The following is an 18460-nucleotide window of genomic DNA, read 5'->3' as shown; positions in this document are numbered from 1 at the left end:
GTACACATAAAAATATTTCCTTTTGTGCATTACATTGGTATGAGATTTAATAATGTTAATTGTCGAATCCCAATCCTGACATAGTGGTCTGCATCACATATACATATGGCACAGAAGTGCCAGCAGAAGTCATGAATAATTAAATTAGCATCTGAAACTAATAAAAGGGCAATACAATCACAGCAAAAAATGGAACCAACAAAAGATGTTCTTTTTCATTTATTGATTTTGATCATCCAGTACTGACAAAAATCGCAAGGCCCTGTAATCACATTATGCTACTGAGAAAGACTATTCATTAACAGGGAATAAATATTATATGTTAATTTAATTTGTTACAGCAACATTTATTTAATGTTTTTGGTATAAGGGTGAAAGTGGGGGCAACTTGTGGTCAGGATCTGAGGGACAGCCTGCTGAATCTGAAGGGTGAAGGGGGAACGGCTGTTGTTCTGGATCCTGAAATGGTCCAATAAAACCTGGAACAACAGGTTGTTCTGGCCCAAAAGGTCTTTGAACTGGAGGAGATCCTGGGAGAATAATGGGGTGTGAGGTGCCAGGATTGCTTGGAGAGGGAAAAACATCAGTTTCATTGATCATAGAATAGTAATCCACTAAACCAACAGGTCCTCTGGGAGGTGGAGGGCTAGGCTTTCCTCCCACTTTTACGGCAGATGAGTCTTCAACAGGTTTTTTGGCAGGGTGAATCTGAGGTTCACCAGAGGGAGATTCGTGTTCATGGTTCTCCTCATGCTTTTCCTTATGGTGGTCTTTGCTGCCTTCTGGATTATAGACAATTTTTCCACTAGGATCAAATTGGAATTCATGAAATATGTGAACATTCTCATGATCTTTACTGTGATGATCATGGTGTCTCATGCGTGGAAGACCGAGCTTCTGAAACAGTAAGAAACACAAAATAATGGAAACATGTGAGATGTTTTTTTAAGTAGTAATGACAGCTTGTCAATTATAATATGATGATATGCCTAATTATTCTCAGTATTACTTTTTACATTGTTACACACTTCTATAAAATCCAAACTGCAGGCTTGTGGGCACTGCACCAGTTAAATGAAAAATAGAAGCACTTAACCCAAATTACAAGTATGGCTACTTTTCATTTTAAACGCCAAGCCTTTTTTATTTATTTGAAATGTTGGTTTTTATGGTGTAGCTATCACTCTGTTTGTGAGATGAAAACCTTTTTCGATATGTTTATCCTGCTTTTTGATAGAAATCAATTCTATGAATATTGTTTGATATCGAAAATTGCAAATGTCATAAACCTTGATCAATCGTTCGGTTTGGTCAAAAAGTAACCCACAAAATATTTTAAACACATTGGACAATGAATGGTTGATAGCCAAAGATGAAAGTGGTGACTCACCCTTCCTTTACAATTTCATAGTGACAAATCTTCCTTCCTCGCTCAAAATATTTTTTAACTAGTCCATTCTTCTACAAATAGCCTAATTGCGTTTCCATCTAAATTTTGTTTTTGAAAACATGAAGTGAAACTGCACTACATTTTTCTTTTCTGTGTTTCTGACCTGTGGTTTGGATGTGTCACGTGTTTATCCTTCATGCTGAAGTTCAAAAAATATTTTTGGTATCTTTATCATGTAATCAACAGTTAGAAAATTTTAAACTTATTGTTTTTGACATCTTGAGGAAGTACTGGCACTATGACTGTATGTACTCAATGAACCTAGGGTTATGGTAACAGTCAGAACGCAACATTTGATATCTGCTTTTTATTTGGTTAGCCTTATGTCTCAGGCAGCTTCTCTATCAAGAGGTGCAAATTTCAGGTGATGTCCCCGTCCTCTGGGAGACTGCCTATCAGTAATACCAACCCTGGATCACAGCAGCTCTTTGATTACTTTCTGGAGTACTCCTTACCTTGGTTAGTGAAATATCTTGGAACTGACGTCAAGTGAGAAGGTGTGTTTCTCACTTTTATACATAATTTACATATACGGTTGTGGGTCCTCTATCTATTGTTCAGAACTGGCTAGGGATGGTCCCTTTTTGATAACTTCTGTAGTGCAAACTATTCTTTGTGTAAGGTAGACAAATAGATGGTGACATCAGTGCACAGTCTGGGCACAACATATATGCAGATCTTTACCTGAGCTGGCCAATAAGTAGTATACGAATAGAAAACTGCAGAAGTTATCAAAAAGGAAGCTGTGGGTCTGTCTGAGACCTGAGGGCCTGCCCGCCTACAAAGTGGTGAAAAGTGAGTGCCTTTTTCAGCATGAGTTGTCTGCCCAAGAAAGAAAAGCCCAGATACTGATTCTAGGCAGAGAAGCAGACCAAAAGAAGCAGAATGCCAAAGGAATGTGTTCGGAGTTAACCAAAGTGAGCCTGAGAGATTTGAGGTCTTTCTAGCTGACAGAAGATAGACCAGAGACCAGCTTCATAAGTAATAACCAACCAGAGTGCCTGCTCCAGTTACTGCAATGGAGGGAGACAGAGGACTTGTGCTGACTCTGTCCTCTCCGTACCCAAAGAGCTCACTCCAGTGCCAGAGACCAGAGCGAAAGGAATCCCCACCACATGTGATAGATCAGTTTGTCAGAACTACATTTGCCAAGCTACTGCAGTCTTCACAGACCCAAGAGCTGGCAGGTCTGCTGAAACAAGCTCCAGTCACTTCGAGCATAATTGCTCAACCCATGCATTCAACAGCTGCTTAGCTGCATTTGGGAAGTTCTGAGTGAGCCAATCATCATAGAAAAATAACTGCAGCCAACATTCAAAGAACTGTCTAGTCAACGATTACAGGCTGACCTGTTGGTCATAAAGTACAGGAAAGGTACTGTACTTCCCGATAGTGAGTCTGCACCAGAGCTTAATTATAGGACTGCCCGTTGATCTGTGAAATGAACCCACTTTTAGTGTGCACTCAAATAGAGCAACTTTTTCTCTATGTGCCAAATTACATTTTGGTGTAATTCTCACTCTCTCGAAGTTTTATATAGTGCGAACTTAACCCAAAATCAAGTAACAGAGCGCTTTACACCAGTTGCGTTACATGAGGACACATTAATTTTTTGTTAGGCATGGGGAGATTAAGTGATTTGACCAGACTCACAGGATGTTGAGCGTGGTTGCAGAGACTCGAACCCAGTTCCAAGATTTGAAGTCCACCGCCCTAAACGTTAGGCTACATCCTCTCCCACTTATGTTATTCTTAACAAAACAGCACTGGCTGGGCATTCACTTCCGAGGGTGGGGAGCGGCACTTTGGGTGGGTTCGGACCCTGACAAATCTGTGACTACAGAGCCACGCCCCACCCCTACCCAGGGTTCAGAGATACAATACAACAACAAGTTAAATTCCTGGTTTCATGAACTAAGGAGACAAGTAAGGTCACTGCATGACATTACATCAATACAGCTTACTAATAAACGGAAGCGAGCAATGGTGATGGTGATTCTAGGGATCTTAGTCCTGAGGAAGGCCACTGACTCTAAGTGCCGATAGATCATTGGCCGAAACATGTTGATAGCATAAAGAGATGACAGAGCAATACTATCTCCAAGACCATCTCATGGAGAGTTTTTAACCATACCTAGGTGACCCAGAAACTACGGATGGGGATACCTATAATGTAGTTTAAACAAAACATTGCAGGGTGGATCCCTAATATTGTTTCTTTGAAATTTTCAAAAAATCATTGCTCCACCCTTTGTGTTGCTTATGCAGGGGGTGTTGTAGCACACCCTATGATGAAGTATGCCACCATTAGTGGGCGAGGGCACTTTTAACCCATATATGGGTTACAAGAGAGTGAGATGATCTTTTTATTCTTACCTTCTCAACCTTTTTTGTGTGTTATACATTCACTCATTGTACCTTTTATTTAATTGCTTAAGGTCTGAGTCTCTAACCCCCAAGCAACAGTCCTAAGGCCCCTTGGACCTCTTACCCTCACTACCCCGAGCACCAAGTGTGGTAGGGGTGTACTTGGTGCTATTATAAAACAACCAATAATGGTAGAAGGCTCCCATCCTCCACATTTGTAACCACTGATTGCCTTGTCCCACCACCCCAAATTAATTTTTACAATGGCTCAAAGACAAACTCTATATTATTTATGAACATCTTCTTCATCTTAACAATTGTCTACCATACACTGGGATATAACAGCTCATTCATGGATGAGATGCTTATTCTGACACATTGGAATAACCTACAAAAATAAATATTATAATATTTTAACATATTGATGGACACATCAGTGAACTGGTTTCCATTTATTGTAGTTTGCTCTGTTTGGCAGTATAGCCACAGATTAGATTTAAGAATTTGGCAATTATGCATAAAGCAATAGAAAGGCAAACCCATAATTGCTTGAAAAATAGGTAAACATCTAAAATCCTATTAAGAATACACAAACCTTCGGTAAATGTAATGTAAAGTTACCTCAGGTACAATACAGCACATGTGGGTAACAAGTCCTTTTGTGTCATCACAGTAAATTCTGCAGGCATTTCAACACATGCTAGCATTTTATCATCAGTTTAACAGAAACTTTCCTGTTCTCTACAATGAATTTTAAAGTCAAAGTAGCTACCCTTCAACGAGAACCTCACATATAGGCTTACTACTTAATAATCACTTTTAGTCTCAAACATTTATCTTCCACAGTTTCTTAACCATCTAAAGCTTCACTCTTTATGGGCAGACTGCAAAATAAATATGAATGACTGCCACACCTACAACTCTTTATACTTGAACTTGAAGCCCACAAAACAGTATTGAGTGCAGGCTTCATCACATTATAATTACGACACCTGATGAAGATTCGGAGGCAATCAGAAAATTAAAACATCTAAAAAATATTCCCACATAGAACTTTCCATCTTCAAATAAGGTATGAAAAAAACAGTGGCATATGGCATCTCGCTAGCAATGATACTGATAGAAAACAATGTAAAATACACATGCAAGGATATTCAAGCTGCATAAAGGGTCATAATATTCAGGTAGTGACTTGGGTAAAGATACCACTGATGCACATGGACAACTTTGCCAACAGCAATGCTCAGGAGTGTCTCATTGATCTGAAAGCTCTTGATCTGGTACAAAGGTCACCTGAAGGGACAGATTCTGGGACAGATTCTGGCTAGAGCCATACACAGCGTTGTTATCATTGATGTCTTAACATATCTTGCAGTTATGTTATCAATTATGTTATGGAACATGTCATGAGTGATGTTTTATGTTAGGTAATTAGCAGTGCATGGTGAGGGGGCAAGTTCTACTTACTTTAGGGCAAACGTTATAGGGCCATAGATACAAAAGTATTTTTGTGGTCTGCAAAGGACAGCAAAAATGCTTTTACATATGTACAGAGCACAAATTGTGATTCAGTAACATGTTACTGAATAGCAACTCTGTGTTTAATGATTTGGTATGTGAAAGGGGCATGTTTAGGAAGTCCCATCCTAATACCAAATTGCAGTGGTATGTATGAATGTTTTGCAACTGAATTACGGTTGCAAATCATTAATTCTTTACCAACATCTCAAGAGTGGTGGTAACCATTCACAAATGGGAAGGGATCCCCACAGGACCACTCCCCCTTTGTGAATGCTGAACCAAATTTTTTTTAAGAGCAGGCAGTGGTTTAATGGACTATTGACAGCTCTTAAAAATGAAACTTCACAGTTTCCTTTTTTCTTTGTAAATGCATCCTGTTTTCCTTTAAGGAAAACAGGCTGCATTTAAAAAAGAAGGGTCTGCTTTATTAAAATGCAATGATATACTTGGTGATCTGCGGGACCCTACAGGCCACCATCCCTGTGATGGCTGCGATTCCTAATGGATCGCAAATTGCGACCCGCATCATTAATATTCATGAGGTAGGTCGATTGTGATCCCATTGAGAATCACTAAATGAAACTCAATTGGTTTCATACATTAGGAATTGCAATTTCCTAATTGCGATTCACAAAGAATCGTAATAGGAACTTGCAATCCCTAAAATTCTTACATATGGCCTAGAGTTGTTTAAGATAGCTATAACTGGTGAATTTCAGTGTTGTTTAGTTTAAAATGGTATGTTTTAACTGACATTTTCACCTAACTATAACTATCACATTAATCTTTGTTTTTTCAGTAAATATTTAGGATCTTTTTTTATGTAAATTAATTTCAATAGATATATGGCAAGTCTATTTGTTTTTATCAATAAACCTTTCAATAAAGCAATAATAGTAAAAGAAAACCATGAACCACGTATCATTCATTTTTTATACTTCTCAGGCCACATAATGCAGCCATAAAACCAAGCACAAGGGGTCCCTGCTTTCCAAAGCAGAATAGAAAAAGCTCCACCTCTGGGATATACATTTCCTGGGGTCATATTCTATAGACCCCCGGAAACATAGGGTTAATTTGTTTAAGAATTTGTGGGAGGCTGCTGCACTCCATGCATCCCCCCACAAAACTTAAAAAACATGCAAAAATATGTGTAAATTAGACTCACTTGTAAATCAACAGACTGTTCCCTGCCATCTCACAAAGGACTTCACGCTAGTGTATAGTTCCTGCAGCCAAGCTGGAACCAGAGGAGGGGAGGCAGGAAATCCCAAGGACTTCTACAATAAGCTCTAGAAACTTCTCCCTACTTCAAAGATGGCACCAGGTATAAATATAGGACACTCAAACCCAATCTTCAGTTCACTTTCTGGACTGTTGCAAAAGAACTCTCTGAGGACTGCCTGTGGCTGGAGCCTGCTGTGTGCGTCAGAAGACTTCTTTCCTGCACCATGAAGGACTGCTTTGCTACCTGAAGCCTGCCTTGAACCCTCAGAGGCCTGCCCTTCTGCTTGGGCCCTGATCCACTCTTTGAACCAAGAACTACCAGAGTGATTCCAAGGACTAGTTGGCTGGCCTCATAATCAGAGCTTTAGAGACAGAAAAGGCTCCAACTATCTTGAATCTGCACATTAACCCAGCCAGAGTGGAGTCCTGACCCTCAAAGTTGTGCCTCTACAGTACAAGACCTTTGGAAGTGGTGCTAAAGGTGTCCAGATAGCCAAAATCAAAATCTTTTGTGCTAAAAAGTGCTCTGAGAACTGAGAGGAGACTGGGATCCACCTGTTTGTCGATCCGCCCTAGGTGCATCTCCGGCCAGCCTGACCTTTTGCAGCACCACCTGCTACGTACTTCTCCACAGCAGGAAATCCTGTTCAGCGGTCTTTCACAGAAGGTCTGTCCTCGTGGAGCCCTTGTTGGGTACAGCTTGCAGCTTCATCCAATTAGAGGTTTTCAACTTCCAAAAAAAAGACTAAAGGCCTTATTACAACTTTGTTGGTCAAACTACTGTGGTTGTATCGGCATTGGATCGAACGCTGCGCTGTTGACAGTCCGACGACGAATTTCGAGTACATCAGTCTGTTGTTCGACAGACCGCTGGAGAACCACCAACTCCAAAAGCTTTTCTCTGACCTCCCAGATGGCGGTGGGGGAAAAAAAGCAGCCACAGGGCATTACTGAGAACTTCACCGCCAGACGGATTATGAGTTGGCTGTCTGACGAGTCAACTGTGGTGGTCGGGCCGCTTGCTTCGAGTCATCGGAAACAATGGTTTTGGGGTGCATTCTCATCAATTTCCTCCTCTCCCCTGCAGTCTCTGACCTGGATCCCTTCCTCCAGGACCCCCTTCACATCAGCACCTTGACCCTGAAGAAAACTATTCTGTTGGTGCTGGAGTGCAGGTAAGTCTGTTGTGCTATGTGTACCCATTGATTGGACTGTGCACATATGGTCCACACTCTAGCAGCAGGTACATATGGGCACAAGGCATATTTTAACGTGTCATGCATGTGTATACAGTCTACATTTTTTGTGTGTAAATGTACACACCTGCATCAAAAAATTTAGAAATAACTACACTGCTGGCAATCACGCTGCCGCAGTACCAGCGGTTGCTTTCTAATACGGCAGGCAGGAGTCCGTGGACTCAGCTGTCTTTTTCGGACTGCTGCCTCTGTGGTACAGTGGTCAGACTGGAGAAGTCGTAATCAGGCCCTAAGTCCAAACATAGAAATCTTCACCACACTTTCATTTAGTGTCTCCCCGACGATGTCTCCTCAGACACCGCCTGCAGCCTTGTCCTGCTGATCTTTACCTTCTCAGACATTTTTCCATGAAATTTCTTCTAAGTCTGAAGGTAAGCATGGCTGGCTCCAATACACTTCTTGTATCTAACCTGTGCTTCAACGCACCATATTATTTGACTTTGACTTGTCAAGCGAGAGTAGGTGTCAGCGGTTGGTGCTTTAATCTTTTAGACGCTCGTTTTTACCTTAAACTTTAACAATTCATAACTCCGGTCCTGCTAATTGGATCTTTGATGTTTTTGTGTCAAATACATTATTTAAATATGTATATATAATTAAGAAGAATAAAATAATCACTACTGTGGCTACACATAGAACAAATCACCCTGATGGTGTTCCATCTTGTATATATCGTATCCATGATATTGACTACAACATATCATCAGTTTGAGTAGATGGTAAGAATAATAAAGTAATCCTTAAATATGTACAATAACCTGGACAATAAGTTAGCATTTATATCATGGATAATATATATGTGAGGATCGATATGAAAGATGCTGAATCCTGACCTACAGCTACTCTGATGAATAAATGACCAATTCAAGTTCTGTAGTCTTAACCCACGGAAAGAATTGTTTGCAACTTTAACAACAGTTAGTAAGGTTTTATGAAAGGTTTCAGAAAGAGGGAAGTTAGACATGGTTTTACAAGCATTAGGCTTAATCTAGACAGCAAAAAAAGCCTACACACTGGGAAATTGAAGAAGCCTCGGTTTAATCATACACCAACACAACTTCACTTACTTATGGGTTGAATATACAAACAGAATAACAGATCATGGCCACGAGGTCCATCCAGTATATTCCTTTCTTTGTTTTATTGATTTCTGTGTGCAACAGAATCAAACCCTTACTAAAATTCTACTAGTCATATCCTTCACTTTTCCATTCTCTACACTGCAAATCGGAAACTCAAACCATTTTTTATCCCTCATCAGGGAGTTACAATTTGTCACAGAGGCTGACACAAAGCTACTTTGAGATACTCCATCATTTTTCTGCAACCATTTTTTCTTGAGCATTCATTTGACCTTTTGTACCACCCAGGCCAAGTTTACAGACACCTAAATGCCATTTTCCTTCCTGCTCACACATGTGAAAGGTAGGACAGTATGTTTTCTTCTTCAGTTTTCTTGTAGCCCTATAAGGAACATTAAAACCTCCCTATCTTCCCTCAGGATATTACAGTAAGTCCTGTCTTGGAAAATTACTTCATGCACCTTTAGGTTTCCACATTTCAATTTATTCTTACACCACTTAAACAATGATCATGATACATCTACATGGGAGAATGGTGTGATGTGAATGGCTGTCATTATTTGTTTTATATCAGTTACGCATTACCATCACTTGATATGTATACATCTGAGACTATTTATTGCATATAAGCAGAGTATACAGTACCTTGGGTTCATAGATTTCACAGGAAACAGATACTCCATCCTCCCCAAGTTTGCTTATTTGGCTTCCCTTGCAGTAGCCAAGGCGCTGTTCAAGCAAGAAAACATATTATTGTTCTTAGCTATTAACTGTAGCCTATTCTTGTCATTTTGAAAAATAAATATTTTCTTTTTACAGTGACTTAGATCTTGTATCTCACTTGATGAGCCATTTATGCCAATATAACTCAAGTTTCTACCATTACTTTGGGTACAAACCATTGCAAACTGTGTTCACACCCTAAAGTAGATATCCACTATCCATTCATAGGAAGCTACATCTGGAGTAGAAGTAGTTTTTTCAAAATCTTAAATAGTTCTATTAGTTTCCCTTGGAAGTTGAGACAGTCACATTGTTCCAGAAGTAATAATATGCATAAATGTACATGGTGTACATTACACATATTTACACTTTGAAAAAGTGCATTGGCACATGCTATATTTATATTTCCTTCTCAATTCACGCCCTAATTTAATAGTTATTCTTGCCCTTGACAAGAGCAATTCTCCATTTGCATCCTGGGTGAAATTATACCACCATGCAAAAGTTTTTAAATAGCAATCCTTGCAGAGGTTTGTTGGTGTTCTCACATTGATGCATCAACTCTGTGTTCTGGGGGCATATTCCCCATATCATTATATACCATGGTAGTATAACAATAAGCACCAATAAATCAATTTATAAGTGTAAACTCACAATGTGTGAATTGCAAACCTGGGCTGCGAAGTGTACTCCATCACTCCTGCAGATGTCATCCATATCAAAACATATGTTGTTGTTGTAGATGGACCCCATTCTATGATCTCTCAGGTATGCATACATTCTTCCTAGCTTTCTCAATCTGAGGACAGAATTGATTTGACCATTTCCACTTCTGTCTTTGGCATATATTGGAGTATACAAAGACAGTTTGAGGTAAAAGCAACATTAATTGTCCAAAGGTATCCTTCATGAGCATTTCTAGACCTACCCCAGTCAATGTGCCAAGGTCATTGCCACCACAGAGCACAATCATGAGGTCAGGGGGCTGGAGATGCAAAGAGGTTTTAACCAAAGGCAACAATTGGTGCCACTTTTATCCTCTCTGGGGAAACCATTTAATGTCCACATTTTGTAAACCTAGGTCTTTGTCAATACATCTGTACTTGCATTTGGAAGGTACTGTTCTGAACTTAAAAAAATGGTGAACCTGGGACCTGCAGGTCTTGTTGAATATTGCAGAAACTGTTAGGATGAAGTATGGTGAACTTGTGCCCTGCACGTGGCGTTGAATGTTGCAGAAGCTATTGGGATGAAAGTTAGTGAACTTGTGGCCTGCAGTCTTCCATTGAATGTTGCAGAAACGGTTGGTATGGAAATTGTAAAAAAGGTGATTGGTGGAACAGTAGAAATAACTGAGGTTTTAAAATATGAAATGCAAAATTAATTACAACTGGTAAGCTATTAAAGTAAATTTTTCAAAATAATGAGTATGTTTAGAAGAAGTGTGTTCTTTAAAATTTGCACTAGTATTATTAGAAATAGGCTTCTAAATTGTTGTAAGGGTTTGGGGCTGTCTGGTGATGCGGCAGTGTGGGGGAGTGTCCAATCCACAAAATAAGAGAACCAGTTGGGGGCATTCTAGAAGAAAATTAGAGAGTGTTAATATGAGTAACCAATAGGAATGTGTTTTGCAATTTGAAATAATTAAGGAAGGATTGTGATTGTTACGTACATGTATTTATGTGCGAAAGAGAGGGAAAATTTGCCATTATTGGTTCTACTCTTGAGAAAAAAAATATTGCATGCGTTTGTGAAATTAGAAATCTGCTTACCTATTACAGAGATGAGTTATAAATTACTAAGGTGTGTTATATATTGTGTAGTAGTGGTTAACTGTTTGACACAATATTTGTAAGTTTGAAAAAAAAATTGGGGTAAATAACATAGTATTTGTGAAGAGTGCTGTTTCACATTTTTTACAGAATGTGCATATAGTGTGAGTAGTTGCTGAACAAGTACCGTTATATATTTAGGAGTTTTACAGGAAGAAGTGTAGTTTGTCATGTTTAAAGGAGTATATGGTTTTGAAAGTGAGGTACAGGGTTAATTTGCATTAGAAAATGAATTCGGGCACAATAAAGAAATTGTAGTACATTTGCACATTGTTGATTGTGGAAAAAAAATGGGGATGGGGTTAAAGGAGGCATGTTTTATTAACTTGAGGGAAATAAAAAAAAAAAAATGTTGCGTGCAGACGTTGGGCGCTCCATGTATGCATGCTTTCATTGATATAGTGACACTGTCAACTGTGATATGAAAAGTGCTTTACATTTGGATAGAGTGAAGACTGTTTGTAGTTGGTGAGTAGTGAAGAATGAAAAGACAGATGAGGTGAAATACATGGTGGTAGAGGGATTAGTGATTATGGTACTTCGTATGAATGTTTGGGAAGGTATTGTTGAAGTGCGCCATATATATTTAAGTATTTTAGTGAAATGAGGAATGCAGTCTCTTATGTTGAAAGGTGTGCATGGTGTTGCGAGTTAGGTACAGGGTTGAATTAATATTGAAAATGGGCCCGGTCAATGTAAGAGAAATAGGAATGTTTGTAGATTGTGCTTTGTCAGAAAATACAGGTGGTGGGGGAAGGGGGGCGTTACTTTACTAGAGATATGTTTTATGAATGTGTGAGAGATAAAAAAGAAATGGAAATGTTCAGAGCATATTTTATGTACAAATTTGTTCACACTGGTGAAGTACACATGAATTCAAATGGAGGGAATTGCCAGGGTTTCTCCCTGTGCTGAATCTGTTTATATTAGAGGTCCGGCAGATCAAGAGTTTGGTAATGATACGTCCATTGACCCCCTCTCCCCCCTTCTTTGCTCCCACTCTTTAACGGTTTGTGTCCCGTTATTTGTAAAAGGAACGTAAGAGAGGCCCAGGTACCCTGAGAAATAGCACTTAGACATTGATTGGCTCATTGTTTGCAATCGGTTTGAGTGGTATACGAGTGCAGTGTGTAATGTTGCAAAGGTTACATGGTGTTGTGTCTAAGGTACAGGGCAGTAGCGGCTCACCAAGCGAATGCTGCGGGGGTGGGGTGAGGAAGGGGCAGGTAATGGGGTAGCAGAGTCTGACATATGACGGACAGGAGTAACCTAAGTAATTAAATTAATAAAACAATTTACCTTGCGTGTGGTGCATCACCAACTCGGCGCTGCAGCGCTCGCAAGGTAAATTGTTTTATTTATTACTTACCTTACTCCTGTCCATGGTATGTTGGAGTCTACTACCTCCCCTTCCTGCCCTTTCCCCACCCAGCCCCAGCGCCTCGCAGTACTCCCTCAGCGAGCCGCTACTTGTACAGGGATCAATTGGGGTCCAAAGTCGGCCGGGGTAATGTAGAAGAAATGGCTTTCTGCAGATTGAAGGTTGTGGGAAAATAGTGGGGGGGTGCTTTAACACGGACATTGTTTAGTAACTTTAGTGAGATTAAAAAAATGAAATGTTGTTTGCACATTTTGTGCATTAGTTTGTGGACATTTGTAAATCACACGTGAATATAAGTTTAGGTATTGTCAAGCTTCCTGCTTGTGCTGAACCGGTGTACATCACAGGGGCGTCAGATCGATAGACTGGGAATGACACATCTCTTGAGTGCCCCCCCATTCCTTCCGCCCGCTCTCTAAAAGTTTGTCTCCCGTCATTTCTAAACCTAAGGTAACAGAGGCCTGTGTACTGTGAAAAACAGCCGTTAGACTTTCACTGGCTTATTGGTTGCATCTGTGCAGCACACAGAAAGTTGCAATTGGTTTCAGTGGTGAATGACTGCAGTGTGTGATGTTGGAAAGGTTATGTGGTCTTGTGTCAAAGGCACAGGGATGAATTGAGGTCTAAAATGCGCCGGGGTAATGTCCAAGAAATGGTATTCTACAGATTGAAGCTTGTGTGAAAATACTTTAACATGGACATGCTTTAGTAACTTCAGTGAGATGCAAACAATGAAATGTTGTTTGCACACTTTGTGTATTGGTTTGTGCATACTTGTGAAGCACACATGAATATAAGTTAAGGTATTGTCAAGCTTTCTGCTTGTGCTGAACCTGCTTACATCACAGGGGCGGCAGACTGAGAGACTGGAATGCCATATCCTTTGAGCCCCCCTTCCCTCTTCGGTTTCCTCCCAATGTGTAATAGTTCCTGTTTCCTTCTTTGCAAAAGGAAGGTAACAGAGGCCTATCTACGATGGTCCTCACTGGTTTTCTGGGGACATGTGAGGAGCGCAGAGAAAGTCGTAATGTAGTTCTATGGTATAGAGAAAAACCGCACACAGTTGCAAGTTACATATGACATACATATATATATATACATTGCTCGATGATTTGTCTCAACAGTTTAACGTTGCTGAGGTATGTCTATGCTTCAACATCTATTTTCACACGAGTGATATGTTAGAATATCTGATACCTATAAAACACAGGTATAGATCTAGTTGTATGTTTTTTTTTAAGTATGATGCCACTAGGAAAGGCTTAGGGAGATGTATGCATCTTTTGAGTAATATGGTGACACTTTAAACTGTCTATGGAAAGGGTTTCTTGTTTGCGTTTGGGAGGCCGAACATTGTTAGTAGTTTCTGAGTAGTGAGATGCAAGAGGCCAATGACATGATAAGAAATGACTTAGTGATTATGGTACTTTGTATAAGTGTTTGGGAAGGTATTGTTGAAGAACGCAGTATATATTTGTGTGGAATGAGTAGTGTTTTTGATATTTGAAATACAGAAAATAGTAATGTAAATAATTGCTTGGTAATTATTATCAGTAATTATATGAAATTATTTTAAAATATTGAATACATGTAAGAAACTAATGAAACTGTTCTTTGCTTTTCGGAAAATTATTCTGTTTGGATCACAAATTGAAGATGGCAAGAAAAGATGAAAAGAGAAGGAAACAAAAAAAGAGATCGACAAAAGGTGTCAAAAACAAATGAGAGTGTTACAAAGGATAAAGTTTGTTTAGGTAAGACCACTAAACAGTTTCTTAAAAAAGTTGTGGAGAAATTATATGAGAAGAATAGGAATAAAAGGACAAAGAAGAGTTTTTCAACTAAGGAGAAGGAGAATGACACTTCAAATGGAAAAAAGAAAACAAAAAATAAGGATATAACACAAGTTACACAAAGACAAAAACATTCGACAACGACTTTTTTGCAGTAGAGTAATTCAGAATTTATTGAAAAACTGTGAAAAGTATAAAAAAAATTACTAGCTTACAAACAAAAGCAGCGGATTGAAACTGTAGTAGATTCTGCTTTTAACTTGAAATGAAAATTATTTATAATTATTCTAAAAAAGATGAAATCTTTAAATAAAACAATTAAGTTTCTGAAAGACAAAAGCAAAAGAAAAAGGCTTGTTAATAGAAGTAACTTTTGTAACACGTTCAATGGTGAGAGGAAACACACTCCAGCTAGTGAGCCTTTCTTTAATGAAGAAAGCTACTTTCAATACAACAATTTACCATTTGCAGTTGATACTGGAGGTTGCTGTTATGAAGTTCGGAATGGTTGTCCCATTGCAAAAGAAGAAATAGTTGTTCTGAGTGCAGAAGAATTAATAGCTCAATAAGTGCAAGTGAAACGCACACAAGCTCCTGTATATAAGTGGGATTGTAGCAGTATTTGCTGTATTCAACAGGAATCTATTGACATAATGTGAAATGTTTTGCAACAATATGCACAGAAAAGTGTTAAACAGAAGATTAGATTGTTACAAGGGTTAGACCTGTAAGAAAATATACTAAGAAGCACGCTCATTCTCTGGCTTGTCTTTTGAGAAAAGTATGTAAAAGTACTTTTCATCACCTAAGAATGTTAGCAGTACACCACATAGGAATGCAGAAGTTTGTAAGGAAAGTGTACGATGTAAAGACTCCTGCATAATGTTTAAGTGAACTGAATACAGCTCTTTTACACGGTTTTTTATCAGATGTAGAAAAATGTGTGATGAAATTGAATTTCGTTTTTTTGGGTTCAGAACAGCAGTGTGTAGAAACAGAGCTTGACAAATGCAGATGTTGAAGAACATGGGAAAGAGATTGGCATTGTTCAGTTTGAAGAAGAAATTACAAAGTTTAAGACAGTGTGTTCTGAAAAACCAAACTATGTTTGTATTTGTTGTCGACGTACTCATTATAAAAGTCAAGCTAGGAATGTTAATTTGAATTTAAAGAGTAAAAAGGAGAACAATGATAGGTGACAGCAATTTGGGGGTTACTTGTTCGTGGAAGGTCAATTTGAGGCGGGTACTGATCAACATATTTGTAAATATTGCTACAACAAATTAGAAGAGAACAAAATGCCCGATAGAGGAATACATAACAACTTAAAATTAGCACCTATTCCAGAGGATACATATGAGTCAGTTCTTATTCAATCTGTTCACCCATTTCAAGCTATAATTCGTATGGATCCTAAAACAGGAAAACTGCCACCAACAGACTTACAAAGAGGTCTGAAAGGAAGAGTTGTGTACTTACCTTTAGATTTTAAGAAAAATATTCAAACTGTTGGTGGAGACATAGAGGCAAATGAGGCAGTAGTTATTCTAGTAAACGGTGTACCAACAAAGAGTGTCGGAAAATATGGCAAGAGTTTGTAGATGTTAATAAACTTCAAAAGGCTACGTTATATCATTTACAGAACAATATTTTTTATAAAAATATAAATGTTGATGAAGAGGTAATAAGTTTAGAAGATGAATCAGAAATTTCAAGTGGTCAAATAGAGAAAGTGGACAAGTCGAGGAGTGAAGAGATTTATGAACATTATACAATATGTCCTCTACATTCAAAAGAAGTTATAGGAAACAGCAATGAGTTATTTCAAATGAAAAAAGCAAAGGGAATTCCAATGAGCGTATGGGAGAAAAGCTTAGAATCTTGTTGTTTTCCACAGCTGTTCCCTACTGGACAAGGTGGACGATTTGATGAGCGACCTGTATGGATTCCAGCTTCAGAATATCGCTCAACAAGATTATACTCTGAAGATCCCAGATTTCGACAGTGCATTCCATAAATATTTCACTTTTAGTTTGAAAGTGATTTGTCTTCTCTTTCGTATGCAGTGTACCACATAGTTAAAAAGGGAGCTCATCAATCACTTGTTTCAGCCAAATAGTTCATGGACAAAGTTGAACGTACAGATAAAAATTTAGAAGCACAGTTAATTAATTTGATAGCATGTCAACGTGGAACCAATGAGTATTGGTTACGTCGTCATGGTGAACTTAAGTGTATGTTAAGAAACTTAGGTACACAAACATGGTTTGTAACACTTAGCTGTGCGGAGTATGCATGGGAAGATTTACTTGCATTTCTAGGCAAAGCAAATTCCAATATCAAAAATATTGAAATCAAGACACCTGGAGAACTGTGTTTATTGGATCCTGTAAAAGTCTGCAAGTATTTTAATCATTGGTTTCAAGCTATGATGTCTTTTATCTGCAATAAAAATAATTGTCCTCTTGGAGAAGTTATTGATTTTTTTGGTGAAAAGAGTATCGAGCGAGAGGTGTTCCACATATACACATATACACATGCTATTATGGATAAAGAATGCTCCGAAATTTGGAACGGATACTGATGAAACAGTATTGGCTTTCATCGAACAGTAAGTTACGTGTGAGATTCTAAGAGAAGGAGAATAAAGCTTAAGACAACAATGTTTTACTTTTCCAGAGTCACCGTTGTGGAAAGTATTGTCGATGAAAATACAAGTCTAAAGGAAAATGTTATTGCAAGTGTCGGTTTGGATTCCCACGTCCAGTAATTTCTAAAGGAAGAGTAAATTATTTTATGTCTGCTGTGAGGCACACAATAACTTGGAAATCGCCAAAGAATACGTACAACTTAAAAAGAACAGAACAGTCAAAGTACATGACTACAATCCAGTTATTTTGAAAATGTGGAATGCAAACATGGACGTTCAGTATGTTGCAGATACCGCAATCGCAGTTGCACGCTATGTTACATCATATATAATGAAATCAGAAAAGACAGAGATGAAAGAAATGTGGGAAGAAATTTCACAAGAGAAGAGCCTTAGCAAAAAATTGCACAGCTTTAGCTTGAAAATGCTTTCCCACACAGAAATTGGATCCTACAAATGTTCGGATTGCTTGTGCTCTTCTAGTTTATATTCAAAGTCTCATGGAATCATTTGGATAAGTTTAGGTCTTGCCTGCACACGAAATAGAGTGCTGAAAACATTAGAAGAAATTCAATGCTTAGCAGAGAATGATCTGGAAAGTACAGAAATTGTTAAAACTAATATGTTGGATACATACTATCCTAACATGAGTCCAATTTGGAAGAGCTTTGTTTGTATGAAATACTTCAACATTACAGCTTTAAAAGAAATGTTACAGAGAATTTAAAACAAGGAAAATATGCAGTAATTGGATGTGACGGTTGTTTAGTGAAACATGCCAAAGGAAATCTCATTAATCATCGAAAACTCAGTTGCAAAACTCCAGATAAGAGAGAATTTTTTTATTTAGCACTTTTGCAACTGTTCAAGCCATGGCGTAGCAAAATTGAATTACTTGGACATTTTGATTGCTATTAAGATTCTTTTAATGCATGCAAAGATAACATTGGATGTACAATTTCCTACATATCTACAAATGTTAAATGATAAAATTGAACAAGAAAAGACTATTACAGCTGAAATAACTAACAACAGTTCTCAAGATAGTCAAAGTTCTGGTCCAGCTAGTCAAGATCCACTGGGACGAAAATGAAGCAGCAATAGCCATGTATGAAGTAAAAATTGCAATGCAACAAGCACAACAAGAGAATGCTACATTGGAAAACTTAGAAGAA

The 18460-nt window shown here is 38.4% G+C and overlaps 1 protein-coding gene across 1 annotated transcript in view; it reads right to left on the bottom strand.

Moving 5' to 3' along the window:
- Positions 1-204: 204 nt before the first annotated feature.
- The window catches only part of LOC146785924 (fetuin-B-like), a 65598-nt gene continuing 47342 nt past the window's right edge, over positions 205-18460 (bottom strand). The window contains exons 6-7 of the mRNA XM_085635322.1: positions 9552-9635; positions 205-897 (exon numbers count right to left, since the gene is read on the bottom strand). Of these exons, the coding sequence (XP_085491448.1) occupies positions 352-897; positions 9552-9635 (630 nt within the window). The 3' untranslated portion in view covers positions 205-351. The remainder of the gene's footprint in view (positions 898-9551; positions 9636-18460) is intronic.

The sequence above is a fragment of the Triturus cristatus genome, chromosome 11 (genome assembly GCF_964204655.1).
Source record: "Triturus cristatus chromosome 11, aTriCri1.1, whole genome shotgun sequence".
NCBI classification, from domain to species: Eukaryota; Metazoa; Chordata; class Amphibia; order Caudata; family Salamandridae; genus Triturus; species Triturus cristatus.
This window is presented reverse-complemented; position numbering and strand designations above follow the sequence as displayed.